Below are 15,846 nucleotides of genomic sequence, written 5' to 3'. Positions count from 1 at the left end.
ATAGGACAGTTTAGGACGTGTCTTAGGACGCATTATCCTACACCGCTCTCGTGCTGCTCGGCTATTGCGGAAAGGTAGTAGACGCACCCTACCGCGTCGACTTAAGTGAGATGACCCACTTGCCGACGACATACAATAAACAGGAACATCTAGGGACGGCCACTTGGCAACCCTAAACGACCTTCGCTTTCACGGCAAGGGGACGACATTCCGGTTCCCGTCACGAAGAGGTGTGCCTCAGGAACGCGTCCTCCTCAGCCCCAGTCGTAAGCCACTGCCCCCCCCCGCTCTCCAAACCCAATAGCCACTTCCGCCTACCGCCTCAGTACGCACCAACGACCTTTTCGCTCTACAACCCTCTCTCTAAGGTTTTCTCTCAGTGTTTGGTGAGGTCGCCCCGGAAGAACCGCAGAACCTCACGCGTAAGATTAGCTGCTTAACCTTGCGTTGTCCTGGTTAGATTGCAGCTGAGCGTTGGGCGGCCAGGACCGGCCGTCCAGTGCTCCGACGACGTCTACCCACCCTACTGACTGTTTCTCCTTCGGTCCGTTGTCGCCTCTCCTTGGTTCTCATGCCTTTTGCGTAGTCCGTCCTTGCGTCACCTCTCCTGCGCGATCGTCTCCCTTCCGACTCCTCACACTCTGTATCCTTTTCGTCTTCTAGCCGGTGCCTCCAGCCGAAGATCGTTGCACACGTCTGCCACCACTGCCCCAACTGTTGACCGACTCAAAGTCACTCGCCAGTCAGATCTATCGTCACTATCTCGGGGCTCTGTGGAGCGTCACACAGTCAACGCGCGCTTCGCCTACTATGGTGTTACCCGAAAACTAACTAGCGTCGGCGACGAATAAGGTTTATATGTCAAATTCTGGTGTTAGTCTTAGGCATAAGACGCAGAAGCAAAAAAAACTTAGAGGTCATTTTTAAGCAGCTTTCATTTCCATCCAGCGGGAGCCATGAGGGAATCAAATAATGAGGCTTCAACACTTACAGTACAAGACCCCCACACCGCTGGCGTTAAAATTGTATAAGTTGATTGCATCTTTGGTCATCCCTATCATGAGTGATCAGGGGCTAATGGTAACCAAATATCATATGATATTTTTGATAGTAATAGTACTATTTTCGACATTAAATATTAATAGTAGCTAGTTTTTGCAAAAGTTAACATAATATTTTAATATTAACTCGGAGAACCGAAAAATATTAGATACTACATGATATTTTATGATATTCTCCCACTTAAGTACGTTTTTTTTGCCACCTTACCATCTGAACCGAGCGGAGCCATATAACTTTTTCGATCAGGTTCTAGAAAAGCAGTAGGCTTTAAGACTGACGAGTATTTGCTCTAGTATTTCACTGTGACACAGACAAAGGCGATCGAGATGGAAAACTGCAAATGCTTGCAGCTGTTTAACGTTGATAGAGCGAAATCAAGACATTTGTTCTTGTTCTCTACCGATCTCCTCGTCCACATCGTGCGTCTAATAAACCTGCTGCCTGTGGCGCTAGATTAATGCGCTCAGGCTCAGCAGTGCCAACACGACGCCAACCTTGCCGTCACTCTCACAATTGTCCCTCCCTCACTAATACCTCAGCTAGTCGAGCGTTAACGACATCTGATTGGTTAATTTAGCCTGATTACGCAATCTTAAAAAAAATAAAATATAGTACTAACTAATATTAAGTTGATATTTAATAATATCAAATTGTCTCAGAAGAAAATATTAGGTGATATTTTTTATATTAGCTGATCTACAGGTACCGTTTTCCTTTTGTGATTGGCGACAGTCAAATTCTTGAGGTGGTCCACTTTCTGCCAGCATAAAAGATACCTGCTTAGAAAAACTATATTACATGTTCAAAATTATATTGGTCGCCAAGCACATAAAGCGCGACGACACAAAATTTAAATCAATTTGATTGGCTGCTAGATTTTTCGCTAATGACCGAGCGTCGCCAATCACATAAGAAATACGGAAATATTTGTCACAATATTAACTTCACCGATTTTGGAGTTACCATTAACCCCTGTGAGTGATACGCGTCTGGATAAGTCTAATAATCAGGCATCAACAAACTTGGACTTTCTGCCTAGTGCTTTGTCTAACTTAATTTGGGTAGTAAGAAAATCTTTAAAAAGGTACCATGAAGATGTTTACAAAAATGACGGTACTGACAAGCAGACCGTTGACGAGATTCCGCAAAAAGTTCTTCTAATGCCGACTTGGACTCTATGTGTTTAAATCTCTTGTGGATATGACGGCAGACTCTGCAAGCGAGACCAGGTCTAAGAAAAGTCACATGCATCTCGCCCTCCACCGAAACGTTTGTCAGACGCGTTCGGGTCTGATTTCGCACTCGCTTAAGAATACTGGAGTCGCTTTTTTACCGTGTGCGTCCCAGGAGGGACGCTCGCAAGGCCAACGGCGAATCGCCTGAGCTCCCCAAATCTACTTGCTAAGTCAAAATCTTTCCAAGCATCGTTGATTGGAAGCGCGGACGCAGACTCCACCTTTTGTTTAAAAGACGTAAGGCTATTGTATCCTCCTTGAACATTTTTACTCTGGGTCCAGATTTTGTGAGCTATTACACTGCCAAACCGGTCCGACAACCGCTTGCGATGACGATCCAGAGCGCCTGCAAAATCGTTGCCAGTGGCCAGAGCAACCGCCTTCGATGTAGATATGTCGCATCGGCTAGCCTGCTCGTCGACCGCCAGCGTGATCTCCAATGCACCGTTTACAAGCCTCGTGATGGCTTTTCCTACGGAAAGTACCAGCTGCTGGCATTCCATCGCCAAATCTTGATAAAGCTGACGTGAAAACAGAGATGTATTGTAAAGTTCTCCTTCGACTTTGAGCTCACTTAACCTCGGTGAACCGCCGACAGACTATTCAATTTTTAGTTGCATTGTATGAGCTAGAGAGTACAGGACTTGGTACTGCTCGGATATAAGGACTGTTATGTACTACAACTTCGCAAAGCACCGCTTAATCGTACGTGTCAGATCTGCAGCCATAAACAAATGCAGCCACCACAATAAGCAAGAGCTCGCTCGCCTTTTTTTCCTTTTGAAGTGTGATCAGGTCCATGTAATTATCGGCAAGAAATTGGCAAGATGCATGAACTGAATCCTATCGTGCCGTAGCATACGTCGTGAAGAACCTAATCGCTTCTTGACCGTCTCATGCGTGTGTGTGAAAGCGATCTCGTACCCTGAAGTCGACCGAAAGTCAGTAAACTTGTCAAGAACTCCTAGAATGGTATCGACCACTAGATTTAGCTGGTGACTTCCGCACCAATTGGAAGCGATTCCGGTGTCAGCCCCAACCGCAACACACGCCTCTTTGATTTTGGCGATGAAGCCGCAATTGCATTCCAACATATCTACTGCACCATCGGTCGCGCTTCCAACTAGCGTCAGCATGACATGTATCCCAGCAACAGACGTTAGAACGCCAAGTGCCAGAGCAGTAGTTCGGACCCGTATGGGCGCGTTCGTGAGTCGGAATACCCAATAAATGAAAGTTATGAGATGATCCATTTATTTCGAAAGTTGTCCGGACGTCCAAATACCCCTCCGATTGGTGTACAGTCGTGCACCTCCAATTCGACAGGGCGGACCATATCAACAGTGCCAGGGCATAAGTGCACAACGTAAAGCAAAAAACAAACGCAAATCTAGTGCACTGATATTTTATTTGTTAATTCAGTACAAAATTTACGTCAATCTTCTGCAAAATCTTGGCGTCAGACGCGCGAATCACGGGCGAACAACAGCGCATCCGGTCGCGATAGGCGTCCGGCAAGGCGGCTACTTCCGCGGACCGCTTAAGAATACTCTGGACGGTAGTGCGCTTTACTGCTCGGGGGGCCTAAAGCGCTCCGTTGCCCAACGAGCAAGTTCGGAGTGAGAGCATGCAGGATCTGACTTGTGCTTCTCGCACAAAGACTGCTTTTGTGGGACATGTAGGAGGAAGAGCGATGTCCCATTGTCTTTGGCGGTAAAAATCAAAGTGTGTGTTTGTATGAAGACGTCCGATCCAAAATTTAAAACCAGATCGATGCGGCGTGTCATCCCTCGGCGAGGAGGGGAAAACCGCTGAGGTTAATTGCTAGGGTGGTGATGGGCAAAGGTAATTGCGCATCCGATTCGCGTAATCATCAAATCTGGCAGGGTATCGACTGATACCGGTGTCGAATTGGAGGTGCACGACTGTATTGCACCGTCCGCCATCTCTGAAAAGCACCAAACCCTCGATAGTATCTCCTTTAACACAGTCAAGTTTATCGCAGCCACGTAGCGTATCGACCGTCTCACCATTTGCTCGTTTGGGTGCCTCAGCTTCATGTTACCAAGGGCCTGACCAAAAACCTGAAATAGCTTGGTAGTGCTTTTATTACTGACACACGATCCAACACAGCGCACAATTGCTTCAAGCAGATCTCTGGTTGGAATTGTGATGAGGTATTCACCGGTCCCCAGCTCAACGAAACCATCTATTATGGTAGCAGCCTCAACACCCTCTCCATCCTCAGGGCTTAAGAACAAAGTCCAGTGAGTCGGCATTACGCTTGCAGGGACACGGAAATTAAAAGCCGATCCTGTAGGTAAGAAATGCACAATTGTTGTGAGCTGAGCAAAAAAGATTGTTCGGGTGGCCTTTTCAAGCGGAAGTGATTGGAACTCCGTCCACTTGCTCCGGTGCTGTAGGTTAAGCGGTCCGTGATATTGCCCCGTCGGAATGAAGTGAAAACCTTTGGGTTCTTAGTTTTTTTTTTTTTGCGTTTTGGCTTAGCTAAAACGCTGGCGATTTGATAAGGGTCGGCGGTGGCCCTTGGGGCAGACTCTTCGCGACAAAAAAACGAGTGCAAATCTGCAAATTGCTTCTACAACTATGCCATATTCATCTCGGCTCCTTAGTTAAAGTCCCAACTTCATTTTATAGCGTTGTAGGTACTGCTGTCGCTAGGCACGTTTCTTATTATTTGAGGTGCTGTCCGTGAGAATCACGTTAGCATTTCGGACGCCAGGGTTGGAGCAAGTGGGACGACTTGAGTGACCTCGGGCCGTGGTGATTAGTAGAGAGAAGGACAGTTAGAGAGCGGTTACAGCAGTGTTAGACAGATCGAAGAGTGTTTTAATGGCAGCTCGCAGTCCCACTATAGTTAATTAAAGCGATAATATCGCGAAGAGATAGACGGACAGTTAGATATCAGGCCTGAAACCACCCAATTAAACCAGGTTCTCAGAAAATGTCCAGCTAGGTAGTGTGTATATTTTATGTAGCAAGCGCCTAGTTTGTTGATCCCTGCTATTAATACATGTAATAATTGATGAAGAGGGCTTGACACTTTTGAAATTTAATTTCAAAAGTGTCAAGTCCAAAGAGTTAGTCAGAGCAAATTTTGCTCTGGTATTTTTTTTGCACTGTGCTTGGTGCCGCTATTTACGTACCAAATACCAAATTCTTGGTACCTCTACAAATATTTGGTACCACTTAGCACGACTTCATTTGGTCGTTGATTCTTTTTATTTGCAACGACGTTTTCCGCAGAAGTACGGTAATAATCATTTCAGTAAAATAGTAATATTTAAATTTTGTTTTTGCAAATTACAAAACCTTTTTAGCCTTGAAAAGTACTTGTTTTGTGAAAAAAATCATAGCACTATTGCTTGCGCTACTACCGGCACTGCCTTGAATAAGTCCACGTCGTCTCGATGCTACAGCGCACAGCGGGCTCGCACCTGGCGCGTTCACTGTCTTTGAGCGCGCTATCCATTGGCGCTGTGTCGTTCGGTGTAGGTGCAGTAGCGCTGTATGTGGACGCACCCGTTGCCGACCTGGGGGACGGCAAGTACGATGGTGGGAGGCGCACCGAGGTCTTCCCGGAATGGCTGCACGACTTGGCGCGCGTGCCTCTTTTCGGCGCTGCAACGCTGGCCTCCAAGTTCTACTTGCAGCTGCTGAATCGGACGACGGTGGAAGGTGCGGAGCTCCTGATCCAGCAACTGGAACAGCGGCCCAAGGGCACTGCCCTCATTACGGTATCCAACCACTCGGCAACGGTGGACGATCCTGCAGTATTCGCTAAGTATGACACTATTATTGCAGATGACTAGTAATATTTAGAGAAGATGAAGGTCCTGATAGTAATGCTCTGTGCAGTATGATGCCGTGGAAGTACATGTGGCCGCGATACGGACGATGGAGCTTGGCCAGGTAAGACGGGATTTACGACATTCTGGTGGTGCTGGCGACGGATACTGAAGTTTAGTGGTGGTTGATCGTTTATACTGCAGTCAGGAGTACTGTTATACGAAAGGGAAACTGTTGTCAACGGTGTTCTTTGGTGCTAAGACGCTTCCAGTGAAACGCGGAGCTGGTATTGACCATCAGGTGGGTTGCCTTCACGAAATTGCGATGGATTTCCCTTCTTGCTAGAGGTACTTACATGCATGCTGATGGCTACGTAGATGATTCAAGCTATCTTTGACAAGGTGGAAGAGGGCGCGTGGGTTCATGTATTTCCCGAGGGAAAAATTGTTCAACACGAAGGTGAATTCCTACTTGAGTACTGGACAATTATGCACTTGCATTAACTTTATTCTTTATTAATTTCCAGCACTCGGTGGGCGACCAAGTCCGCGTCGTGAGGAGGTCGGACGTCTAAAATGGGGTGTGGGCAAACTTATTGCTCGTGCGACCACCCGGCCTATCGTGGTGCCGGTGTATCACTTCAACATGGAGAAGCTCATGCCACAGGACAAGAACAACCGTCTCATCAGCCTCGTGCCCAAGACGAACCTTGATCTGGGTGTGATCGTGGGCGAACCGCTATCCTTTGACGACCTATTCGAGCAATACTCAGACGACCGTGTGTCCGGTGGTTCTCCGTGGGAGACGCAGGAACGCGAGAAGGCTTTGTACTCGGCCATCACGCGGAGAATAGAGAACGCGCTGCTAGCACTCGAGAAACAAACCCATCGCCTGCAGCAATAGACCCGGCAGATGCTTCATCTGATGCCAGGTTGCTTGTCATTGCTATGCAGCTTCCATTTCAGCAGTAGACCCAGAGACACTAGAGCCAAGTCTCACCTATCAAACTTCATGCTACTTGTAATACCAGCATCTAATTGGTGGAAAATAAGCCATTCTAGCACGTTCACTGGTCAAAACGTCACGAAGATATCCTAACGAGTGGGCGTCAAGGGGGCGGCGCAGCCAGGATTTCTCTATTTGTACCACAGCACTAAGATGAGCTCCACGCCATTCGAGCTGTCAATCGACACGCTGGACGCGTGGTGCGAGAAGCTTCTGGGCTGCAATCCACTGACGGAAAATGAAGTGATGCAACTGTGCTCCAAGGCCAAGGAAGTGCTGGTGCAGGAATCCAACGTGCAGCCTGTGCGCTGCCCCGTAACCGTTTGCGGCGACGTGCACGGCCAATTTCACGATCTCATGGAGCTCTTCCGCATCGGCGGCCACGCACCCGACACCAACTATCTATTTATGGGGGATTATGTAGACAGAGGCTACTACAGCGTGGAGACGGTGACACTCCTGGTGTGTTTAAAGGTGCGCTACAAGGACCGCATCTTCATCCTGCGCGGTAACCACGAGAGTCGCCAGATTACGCAGGTCTACGGCTTCTACGACGAATGTCTGCGTAAGTACGGCAGTCCCAATGTCTGGCGTTACTTCACGGACGTCTTCGACTACCTGCCGCTTACAGCCGTCGTCGAGAACCAGATCTTTTGTCTGCATGGAGGACTCTCGCCGTCTATTGACACGCTCGACTACATTCGCGGCTTTGATCGACTGCAGGAGGTTCCTCACGAGGGAGCAATGTGCGACCTGCTGTGGTCCGATCCAGATGATCGTTCAGGGTGGGGAATCTCGCCACGAGGAGCGGGATACACTTTTGGACAAGATATCTCGGACCAATTCAATCACGCGAACGGTCTCACACTCATTGCCAGAGCTCATCAACTGGTTATGGAAGGATACAATTGGTCGCACAAGTGTAATGTGGTCACCATCTTCAGTGCGCCCAATTACTGTTACCGCTGTGGGAATGAGGCCGCTATTATGGAAGTGGACGAGCAGATGCAGTACACATTGTACGTACAGAAGGGTGTGAGGGGCATTTATTGCAGGGCAGCCACTGACTTGATAATCTTTTTTTGACTTGCTCAGCTTACAGTTCGACCCTGCGCCGCGTCGTGGAGAGCCTCATGTGTCACGTCGGACGCCCGACTACTTTCTCTAGACGCACCAACGAGGTTAACTCGGGGCCACTGGAATTCATACGCGTTACGTCTTGCATCTTCTCGGCAGCTCTGTCTCATCGAACTCAACACACTATACACCCGCGAAGGGAACAACAGAAAACATACAAGGTAGGAATAAAGTTAGCTATCATTACGATGTTGTTGGTGTATCGTTCTACTACTACAAAGTATACCACTACTCTACGTCTTGGATGAGTTCGGTCGTATTACGACGCCAGGTTATAGTTGCGCACCTTCTTGCGCTCGCTCACCATTTCAGCTCGTTTGGACTGCAGCTGCTTGAGCTTCTTGACTACAGATCGCTGGCTGCTTGTCTCGCGATCACTCACTCGCGTAGCTGTTGCCACAGTTGCAGCTTGAGTGGCAAATGTCGAGAGACTAGCGCGCGACCCCGCTACAGGTGGCTGCTTACCCGACAACATGAGCATTTCCTTAGCTTGCTGCAGCTTCAGTCGCGCATCCGTGACTTTAGCGCTGGAGCTTCCGATCGTTGTGTTGGAAGCCTCGGTCTCTGCTCGGTCTGGTGCGTTGAAAAGACTTGCAAGAGAAGATTTTCCAATGGGTGCTGCTGTGTTCGAACGAGATAGAAAGTCTTCCCCGCCTTTTGTCTTCTCTCCCTCTTGATCATCACCATCAGCTGAAACATCAGCCTCCGCGTCACTACCCGCTGCTTGTTCTGGGATTGTCGGAGGCATTGCACGCGTTGGCTTTCGAGGTTTAGTTTCTTGACTCTGAGCACTCGGTCTTTTATTTCGTGCTAGAGCCAGCAACTGCTCGTCCAGATCTCTTGCGCTGGTAGCACTCTCTCCACCTCCACCGTCAGAGCCAGATGCAGAGGCTTTTGATCGCATTTTGGCACCAGCAGGACCGGGATCCAGCGACTTCATCATCGACAACGTGCTGGATCTGCGTCTCTCGGTGCCATCCCCATCGTCTCGAGTTGAAGGTGAATGTCTTGTGTCTCTATCGTCAGCTTCACCTTCGACACGCTGAGTTTCTCGCTCCTGCTGAAGCTGCACGTGCACTTTGACCATCCGACGTAGCTCCTTCTTGAGTGTTTTATTATGAACTCGAGCCTCCTCCAACGACCGAGTAAGGTCTGCAATCATATCCTCGTAATCTTTCTTCCCAGCGAATTCCACTCGAGGCGTCGACGATCTCGATCCAGCGTCTCCAGATCCGCTTCGACGCAGATCAGCACGAAGCTGGTTGCTCAGTTCCATAAGTTGGCTACGTTCTTTCACCAGGCGGTCAATGTCGCTGTTTGCAGCTTCGAGTTTGCGCCTCAGCTCCGTCAGTTGGGCCTCATGAACAACTCGCCCGCTCTGTATGCTTGGCTCTGCTGCAGTCGCACCCTCCAACTCTTTTATCTGGGCCTCTAGCTCTGCTATCCGCGTGTTTTTACCTTCAATAACTCGCTGTGCTTCCGCGAGCTCCTGCTTTACGCTTTCGAGCTGCAGAGCGTCTTCATTTCCGCTCAGCTTCGTCTCAAGCTCAACGCAGCGCTCTTGAGCTTCCAGCAACTGTACTGCAAGTTTAGACGCGCTTCGACTCCCACTGGTTCGGTCTGGTGACGCTTCCATCTCTTCAGCCTGATGGGCAAGCGACTCCTTCATCTGTCGAATCAGATCCCGCAGCTTTGCATTCTCCATCTCTAACGCGTTAGTACTGTTGCTGGTCTCAGTTCTGGGCCGCTGCTGAGGGCTGTTCGTCAGCAATGAAGACACCGCAGGCATCGGAGAGAGAACTCCTGGGTCGTCACTCCACAGCGGTGAAGGAGCCACAGGAGCCGACTCGGACGAATGCCGCACGTCTCCGCTTCGTCTGGCTGATGTCACATACTGAGAGCCAAAAGACTCCGAGATGCGAGCACTGGACCTCAGAGTCGACAGCTCGGAGCGCAGTCGTTGTACTTCGTTCTCAGCATAAACTAGACGTTCCTCCACAGCCTCCTTTTCACTAAGTAAGCGATCTTTAACCTGTTGCACCTCCCGGAGTCGTAGTTCGTGTCGTTCATCCAGTTCTTGTTGCTGCTCTTGCCATCGGTTTTCCCACCGAAGATTAACTGTGACCAGCTCGCGTTGTAAATCTTCCGCCCTCTCCACACTCTCCAGCAGTTCCTGACGCTGAGCTTTGTCTTTCTCTTTGAGTAACGCTATCTGTCGTTGAGCATCCTGCAGTCTTTCTTGAAGTGTCTGCGTCTCACGGTCTCCTTGTCGAAGTTGCTTTTGCATCTCGCTTGCTACACGATGTTGCTCGTCTTCGAGGTCCTGTATTACGCTCCTCACACGCTCCACTTCGCGCTCTTTCTCCACAAGCCTGTCATCGGCATCCCATTTAGCCTGTTTCAGCTCAGTTTGTAGCACCTCTGCCCTCTCCTCGCTCTCACGTAGCCGCACAGTAAGAGCTTCCAGCTTTGCCTCGCTCCTAGTGCTCGCTTCTTGAGCTTCACTTTTCTTCCGGTCCATGAACTGTTGCAGTTCTTCATCATATTGCGTCTTCTGCTGTACAAATGCCTTCTCCACCGCATGCAGCGACTGCAGCAGCTCCGCCATCTTTGATTCATACTCATCTAGCAGCTTCTGCTTCACTTCGTTGAGCGTGGCCACTTCGCTCTCCAATTCCCCGATTTTGACATCCTTCGCAGCTTTCACATCCGCTAGCGTCCACTCCAACGACTTCAACTCCTTGTCGTTCTCCTGCAGCATTACCTGGAGATTCTCGTTCTTTGTCTTTAATTCCTCCGCTCTCGCTCGCTGGGCGTCTGTATCTCTCGTCATTGCCTTATTTTTCAGCTCTAATTCCCTTAAGTTACCCTGCAACTCGTCAATTGCCCGCTTAAACTCCGTCTCTCTCTGTCTCATGACGTCGTCGAACGTCACTGTTAGTTCTCGTCGCTGGTTCTCTATATCCTCGTCTTTCTCTCGTAACTGCCTTTCGATATTGCGTCTCAGAGTCCCCGTCGCGTCCTCTTGCCGCCTCAACTCGTCGTCAAATTTCCACCTCGCGCCCTCCAGCTGAGCTTTGGCATCTTTGAGCTTCTGCTGGTAATGTGCCTCCTGCTCGCCAGTTCTTTGTTTCATTCGCTGCAATTCAGCCTGAAGTTCGGCCTCTCTAGCTCTATTTTCACTCAACTCGGCCTCTCGATCCCGCAAGACGTTCTTAAGCGAGGCAAAATTGGCGTCATACAGTGCCAACTCCTCGTCTCGGCCCTCCAGGAGCTTTAAATTATACTTAAAATCTTCCTGAAGCTTGCTCAGCTTTTGTTTGGCTGCTGTAGCGGCGGTCTCCTGCCCGGAAAGAGAAAACAAACATCAATAAAATAGTACTACGTGCGTGGTTCAGCAACAATCATTTTACTTTGTCTCGTAGAAGTGCCTCCAGCGTACGGATACGGTACTCGTTGATGTCGTGCAGCTCCTTCTCCTTCTCTAGAATGAGCGAGCGGATATTGCTAGGCCCCACACGTGCTGCCAAGGACGGCGACAAATTCGAGGCGGCATCCGACAGCTCCATTGCGGGAACCGTTGCGAGTTTCAAGTACCCTGATTAAGACCCTCAACTAAAGCAAATTAGAGGTAAAATAACTTTCTCTAAAGAAAGTACTTTTTAAAAGAACAATTATAATAAAGATTGCTGGACCATTTTCTGGATAAAACCCGAAAAAATTGACGGATAGAATATTGATGAATGCTCCTTTACATGTACACCATTCACTCTAATTAGTCATGCCATGACTAATTATGGTGAATAGGTCGAAGCACAGAATTTTGAAATTTTAACTGCCCGCTATTAGAAAACTGCTTGTTATATTTCAAACCAAGCATACTAGAATAAAGAGATCTGTCCAAAACCGTTGCTTTTGTTTAGAATTGATGAGCCTTCTAAAAAATCCCACATTTGTGACGTCACTAAAGCGCGAATGCACGATTATTTTCGAAGCACGACTAATTAGAGTGAACGGTGAACTTGCGGTAGTTCCAGTGGTAAGTGGAATACATTTTTGGACCATCGGATTTGAGCATTTTTTTTACAATTGCTGTGTCCAAAAGCTTGAGCAGTCCAGAAACTATTGATCCTTAATTTTTAACTATCGCTGTCTAGAAAAAGTATTAATCTGAAAATTGCACTTTCGGGCCTGCTTAGGTCATTCATTTAGCCTTATCCATGCAGACCCTGCGTATGTGTGTGTCTGTCGGGGGGGGGGGGAGGCGGACACGAATTTCCGTTGCCAGTAACGTTAAAAGTACATGTGGCAGTAGGTTCAAGCGCGCACCCGTTACAGGACTACGAGGCGTCGTCTGGCAGACTCCCAACATTTGCCGCTTTCCATTCATTTGGAACAGCCATGAAATCCCCGTATCCACCCACACGATTCCGGACTTCGAACCCCCTCGAGACCGTCTTCAACTTGAAGACGGATGGCATCAGTCGGCGCCGGGGACAACCCAGAGAGATATTCGATCACGGAGATATACCAGTGTGGCTCGGCTGGCTGTTTATCTACTCATTCGTACTCTTCTATTTCTCCGTGAGTCGCTTCATCGCGCTCAAGTCTCTTGTGGTAAAGTACAGTAGCGTCGCAGAGTACACTACTCAAGTCAAGGCTGCGGTCATGGGACTCGGCTTCTTGGAGGACTTTGTCTGCACAACATATTTCGCTACTGTACTGTGCGTGTTTGACTCCCTCAAACGCGTGGCAATGAGTCACCACAAGCTCAAGGCTGCCACCCGCGTACTCGGCCGTTCCGCCACCTTTTTCGTGTCCTGGGCGTTGTTTTTGGCCATTATGGTGCCGTTCGTCGCGGACTTGCTGCTGGTAGTACACCGAGACATGAGGTTTAGCAGCGGTCTTGTTACAACTATCATCAGGGAGCGAGAACACCTTAAGAACGCGCCGGTCACGGAAGAGGAGGTCAACACAAGCTTCGTCAACGTGGTTGGTCTCCTTTTGGTTGCAACAATCTTCGGACTTGTGCGGGCATACGCCGGCTGGGCGGATCTATCGCATTGGAATCCAACGCACTTGGTGTCGAATTTTCTAGTGCCGAAACTGATTCATCTGGAAACCAGAAGCCACAAATGGCTCAACAAAAATGTAGTGCAGGACGTCGAGCAGCGTCTGGAAGAGGAAGGTGTCAACACATGGCCAAGCCCGACTATAAACGCTGAAGATAGAAATGCGCTGCTATGCGTTGCGGAGACTGGTACTAGCAATGGACGTGCCGCCTGCCACCAGGCTGTGCGGATTACTGTCGTCCTCATCGGGCTTGTGCTCATTCCTGCGGCCGTCGTGGCGGTTAGTTATGCCAGCTCGTCCCTAGTGGCAAACTCGGCTTTGAACGCTACACTGAACGAATTGTTCGCCAATGCTTTGCAGCCTGCACCTGCACAACTCATTCAATCCGACGTCTTTGGTGATCAACCGTGGGTAGAAATGTTCATTCACAACACCGAGGAGCATGAGCTGTTTGGAAACCACTCGCTTTACCGCCGCACGACAGGATTCCGCGGCGATCTCGCTTTCGACGTTAAAGTCAAGAGCGACAACCCACCGAACATTTTGATCATCGGAGTCGAGTCATTCCGCTTTCAAGACTCACGGTACCTCGTTGGAGAAAAGGACCCGTCCAACTTGTTCAAGGGCACCGGTATTACGATCACGCCGAACTTTGACAAGTGGGCGAAACGTGGCGTTGCGCTCCGCAATATGTGGTCAAGCAACCCCACGAGTCGCTCGCTGGAAAGCGTGCTGTTCGCGCAGGTCCCGTATCATAGTGCGGTCAAGACAGGTATCACGGGTGGAGCAAAGGGCACGAACCTGACGGGGATGCCGCAGTTTTTCAAGCAAAAAGGATACGAAACTTGGTTCACAACGGGATCTTCGATTGGACTTGACGGCTGGGACATCTTCCTCCCTGCCCATGGGTTCGACACCGTTTGGGATAACCATGATATGGTGAAGTTGGCTGAAGGTTATCTTAATATTACTCATGACGACTGGTACGGAGCAGCGCATCGCGGATTAGGCTGGGGCGTTCATGACGACATAAGCTTTCAGATTTTAGGCGACCTTCTCGTGAATCAGACCAAGGAGCAGAACAAGCGAGTCTTCGAGAATGTGCCAAAGAAGCCCTTCTTCATCACACACTACACCATATCCAGCCACGCCCCGTTCGACTCGTGGCCAAAATGGTACGCAGAATCTGAGAAGCCTGACTTCTCTGCCTTCTACAAAGGGGACTCTCACGCCGACATGATCCAGAGGTACCTGGAAGTGAGACATTTCACCGACATGGAGCTTGGCAAATTCATGGATCGCATGTGGAAGGAGGGCATCCTCAACGACACCATTGTTATTATCATGGGAGACCACGGCCAAGCACCTGAAGCAGACGTCACGAACACACACGAGGTGTCTATGACTCGTGTGGCAGCCGCCATTATCGCGGAAGGACGTCTGGGTGATGCTGCAGGCTTGGTGATCGAAGATGCCGTGGAACATTACGACTTACTCAACACCTTAGCAGATATCACTGGCATTCCTGACGGAGGGTTCCTCCAAAACGGCGTCGGGCGTTCTATCAAGCGCAAGGTCCCCTACGGTGAGCGGGTCGTCTTCAGCAATGAACCGAATCGGAAAATGTCAATCGTGCGTGGCCACCAACGTCTGCGCTATGACCAAGTGAGCGACTCGATGATGCTACACGACACTGAATGGGACCACGCCATGGACATCGACCTGTTCCCGAACCTAACACCCGAAGCACACGCCGAATGGCAGAAGTGGCGAGACGACGGCCGTCGTCTCGCGGCCTACTACACCGAGCGATGGGACAAAAACTGCCTTCTCGCAGTTAGCTGCACGACAGAAAGCTAAGGATTGGGGCCGTGAAATCAAGACTGAGCCTCAGAGTCTATGGACTATTAATAAATAATTTTGTGCTTTGCATGTATTTTGGCAAAAATGATTGCCAAAAGTCTGTTTACCATTGCGGTTAGGGATGGAATTCACGTACATGTACATGTAGTTAGCGTGTTACTCACACAGACAATCTCTAAATTAGAGCTGACCGACTCAGTCTATGCTGCTGTTTTAGCTTCGGTAACCCCGAATTGCACAGATCAAATTGCATTTCCGACTTTTCTCAATTAACACAGAGTTCCCAAGACTTCAGCACTCATGACGTACTCTGCGGACTTTCATTGGCGAGTTGTTTCACTTCTACACGTCTACGGAATCGACGTAGGATGACCAAAGCCACGCACAATTTATTGCTGGTACCGTCTTTTTGTAACGGGGTACGTAGCCCTAAGTGTACCCCTGGTTACATGAAGTGTGACACGTCACACTTCGGGATATGTGGTACAAGGTACCAAGGTCGCCCAAAGCCAGCCATTGGCTGATGACATTGCTTTTCTAAAGGTGACTTATAGTTTGTATTAAACCTAAGCTTTATCTACCTATAAATATACTCAGCTTACATTCTAGTCACTTCGCTCCCTTTTCGATAAAAGGGGACATGTGAACTGCCGTTCACTGA

At 49.2% G+C, this 15,846-nt stretch overlaps 4 protein-coding genes across 4 annotated transcripts; 3 read left to right on the top strand and 1 right to left on the bottom strand.

The window, feature by feature from the left end:
* Positions 1 to 5,728: 5,728 nt before the first annotated feature.
* On the top strand, positions 5,729 to 7,010 carry PITG_06716 (tafazzin-like protein; the record flags this gene model as incomplete). The annotated part of the gene is made up of 5 exons (XM_002904665.1): positions 5,729 to 6,102; positions 6,177 to 6,230; positions 6,311 to 6,407; positions 6,485 to 6,566; positions 6,634 to 7,010. The coding sequence occupies 5 exons, from the start codon at positions 5,729 to 5,731 to the stop codon at positions 7,008 to 7,010; spliced, it is 984 nt and encodes a 327-aa protein (XP_002904711.1).
* Positions 7,011 to 7,252: 242 nt separating this feature from the next.
* On the top strand, positions 7,253 to 8,280 carry PITG_06715 (serine/threonine-protein phosphatase PP2A catalytic subunit; the record flags this gene model as incomplete). Its single annotated transcript, XM_002904664.1, has 2 exons — positions 7,253 to 8,135; positions 8,215 to 8,280. The coding sequence occupies 2 exons, from the start codon at positions 7,266 to 7,268 to the stop codon at positions 8,278 to 8,280; spliced, it is 936 nt and encodes a 311-aa protein (XP_002904710.1).
* Positions 8,281 to 8,508: 228 nt separating this feature from the next.
* PITG_06714 (uncharacterized protein) lies at positions 8,509 to 11,818 on the bottom strand (the record flags this gene model as incomplete). The annotated part of the gene is made up of 6 exons (XM_002904663.1): positions 8,509 to 8,839; positions 8,947 to 8,962; positions 9,042 to 9,086; positions 9,162 to 9,216; positions 9,289 to 11,592; positions 11,663 to 11,818. 6 exons carry the CDS (start codon positions 11,816 to 11,818, stop codon positions 8,509 to 8,511), a joined length of 2,907 nt encoding a protein of 968 aa, XP_002904709.1.
* Positions 11,819 to 13,091: 1,273 nt separating this feature from the next.
* Positions 13,092 to 15,182, top strand: PITG_06713 (sulfatase-like protein; the record flags this gene model as incomplete). The annotated part of the gene is made up of 2 exons (XM_002904662.1): positions 13,092 to 13,403; positions 13,506 to 15,182. The coding sequence occupies 2 exons, from the start codon at positions 13,092 to 13,094 to the stop codon at positions 15,180 to 15,182; spliced, it is 1,989 nt and encodes a 662-aa protein (XP_002904708.1).
* Positions 15,183 to 15,846: the final 664 nt, after the last annotated feature.

This window comes from Phytophthora infestans, genomic scaffold (assembly GCF_000142945.1).
Source record: "Phytophthora infestans T30-4 supercont1.10 genomic scaffold, whole genome shotgun sequence".
Taxonomy (NCBI): domain Eukaryota; phylum Oomycota; class Peronosporomycetes; order Peronosporales; family Peronosporaceae; genus Phytophthora; species Phytophthora infestans.
Note: the sequence above shows the minus strand (reverse complement) of the source record. Positions and strands in the feature narration are given on the sequence as shown.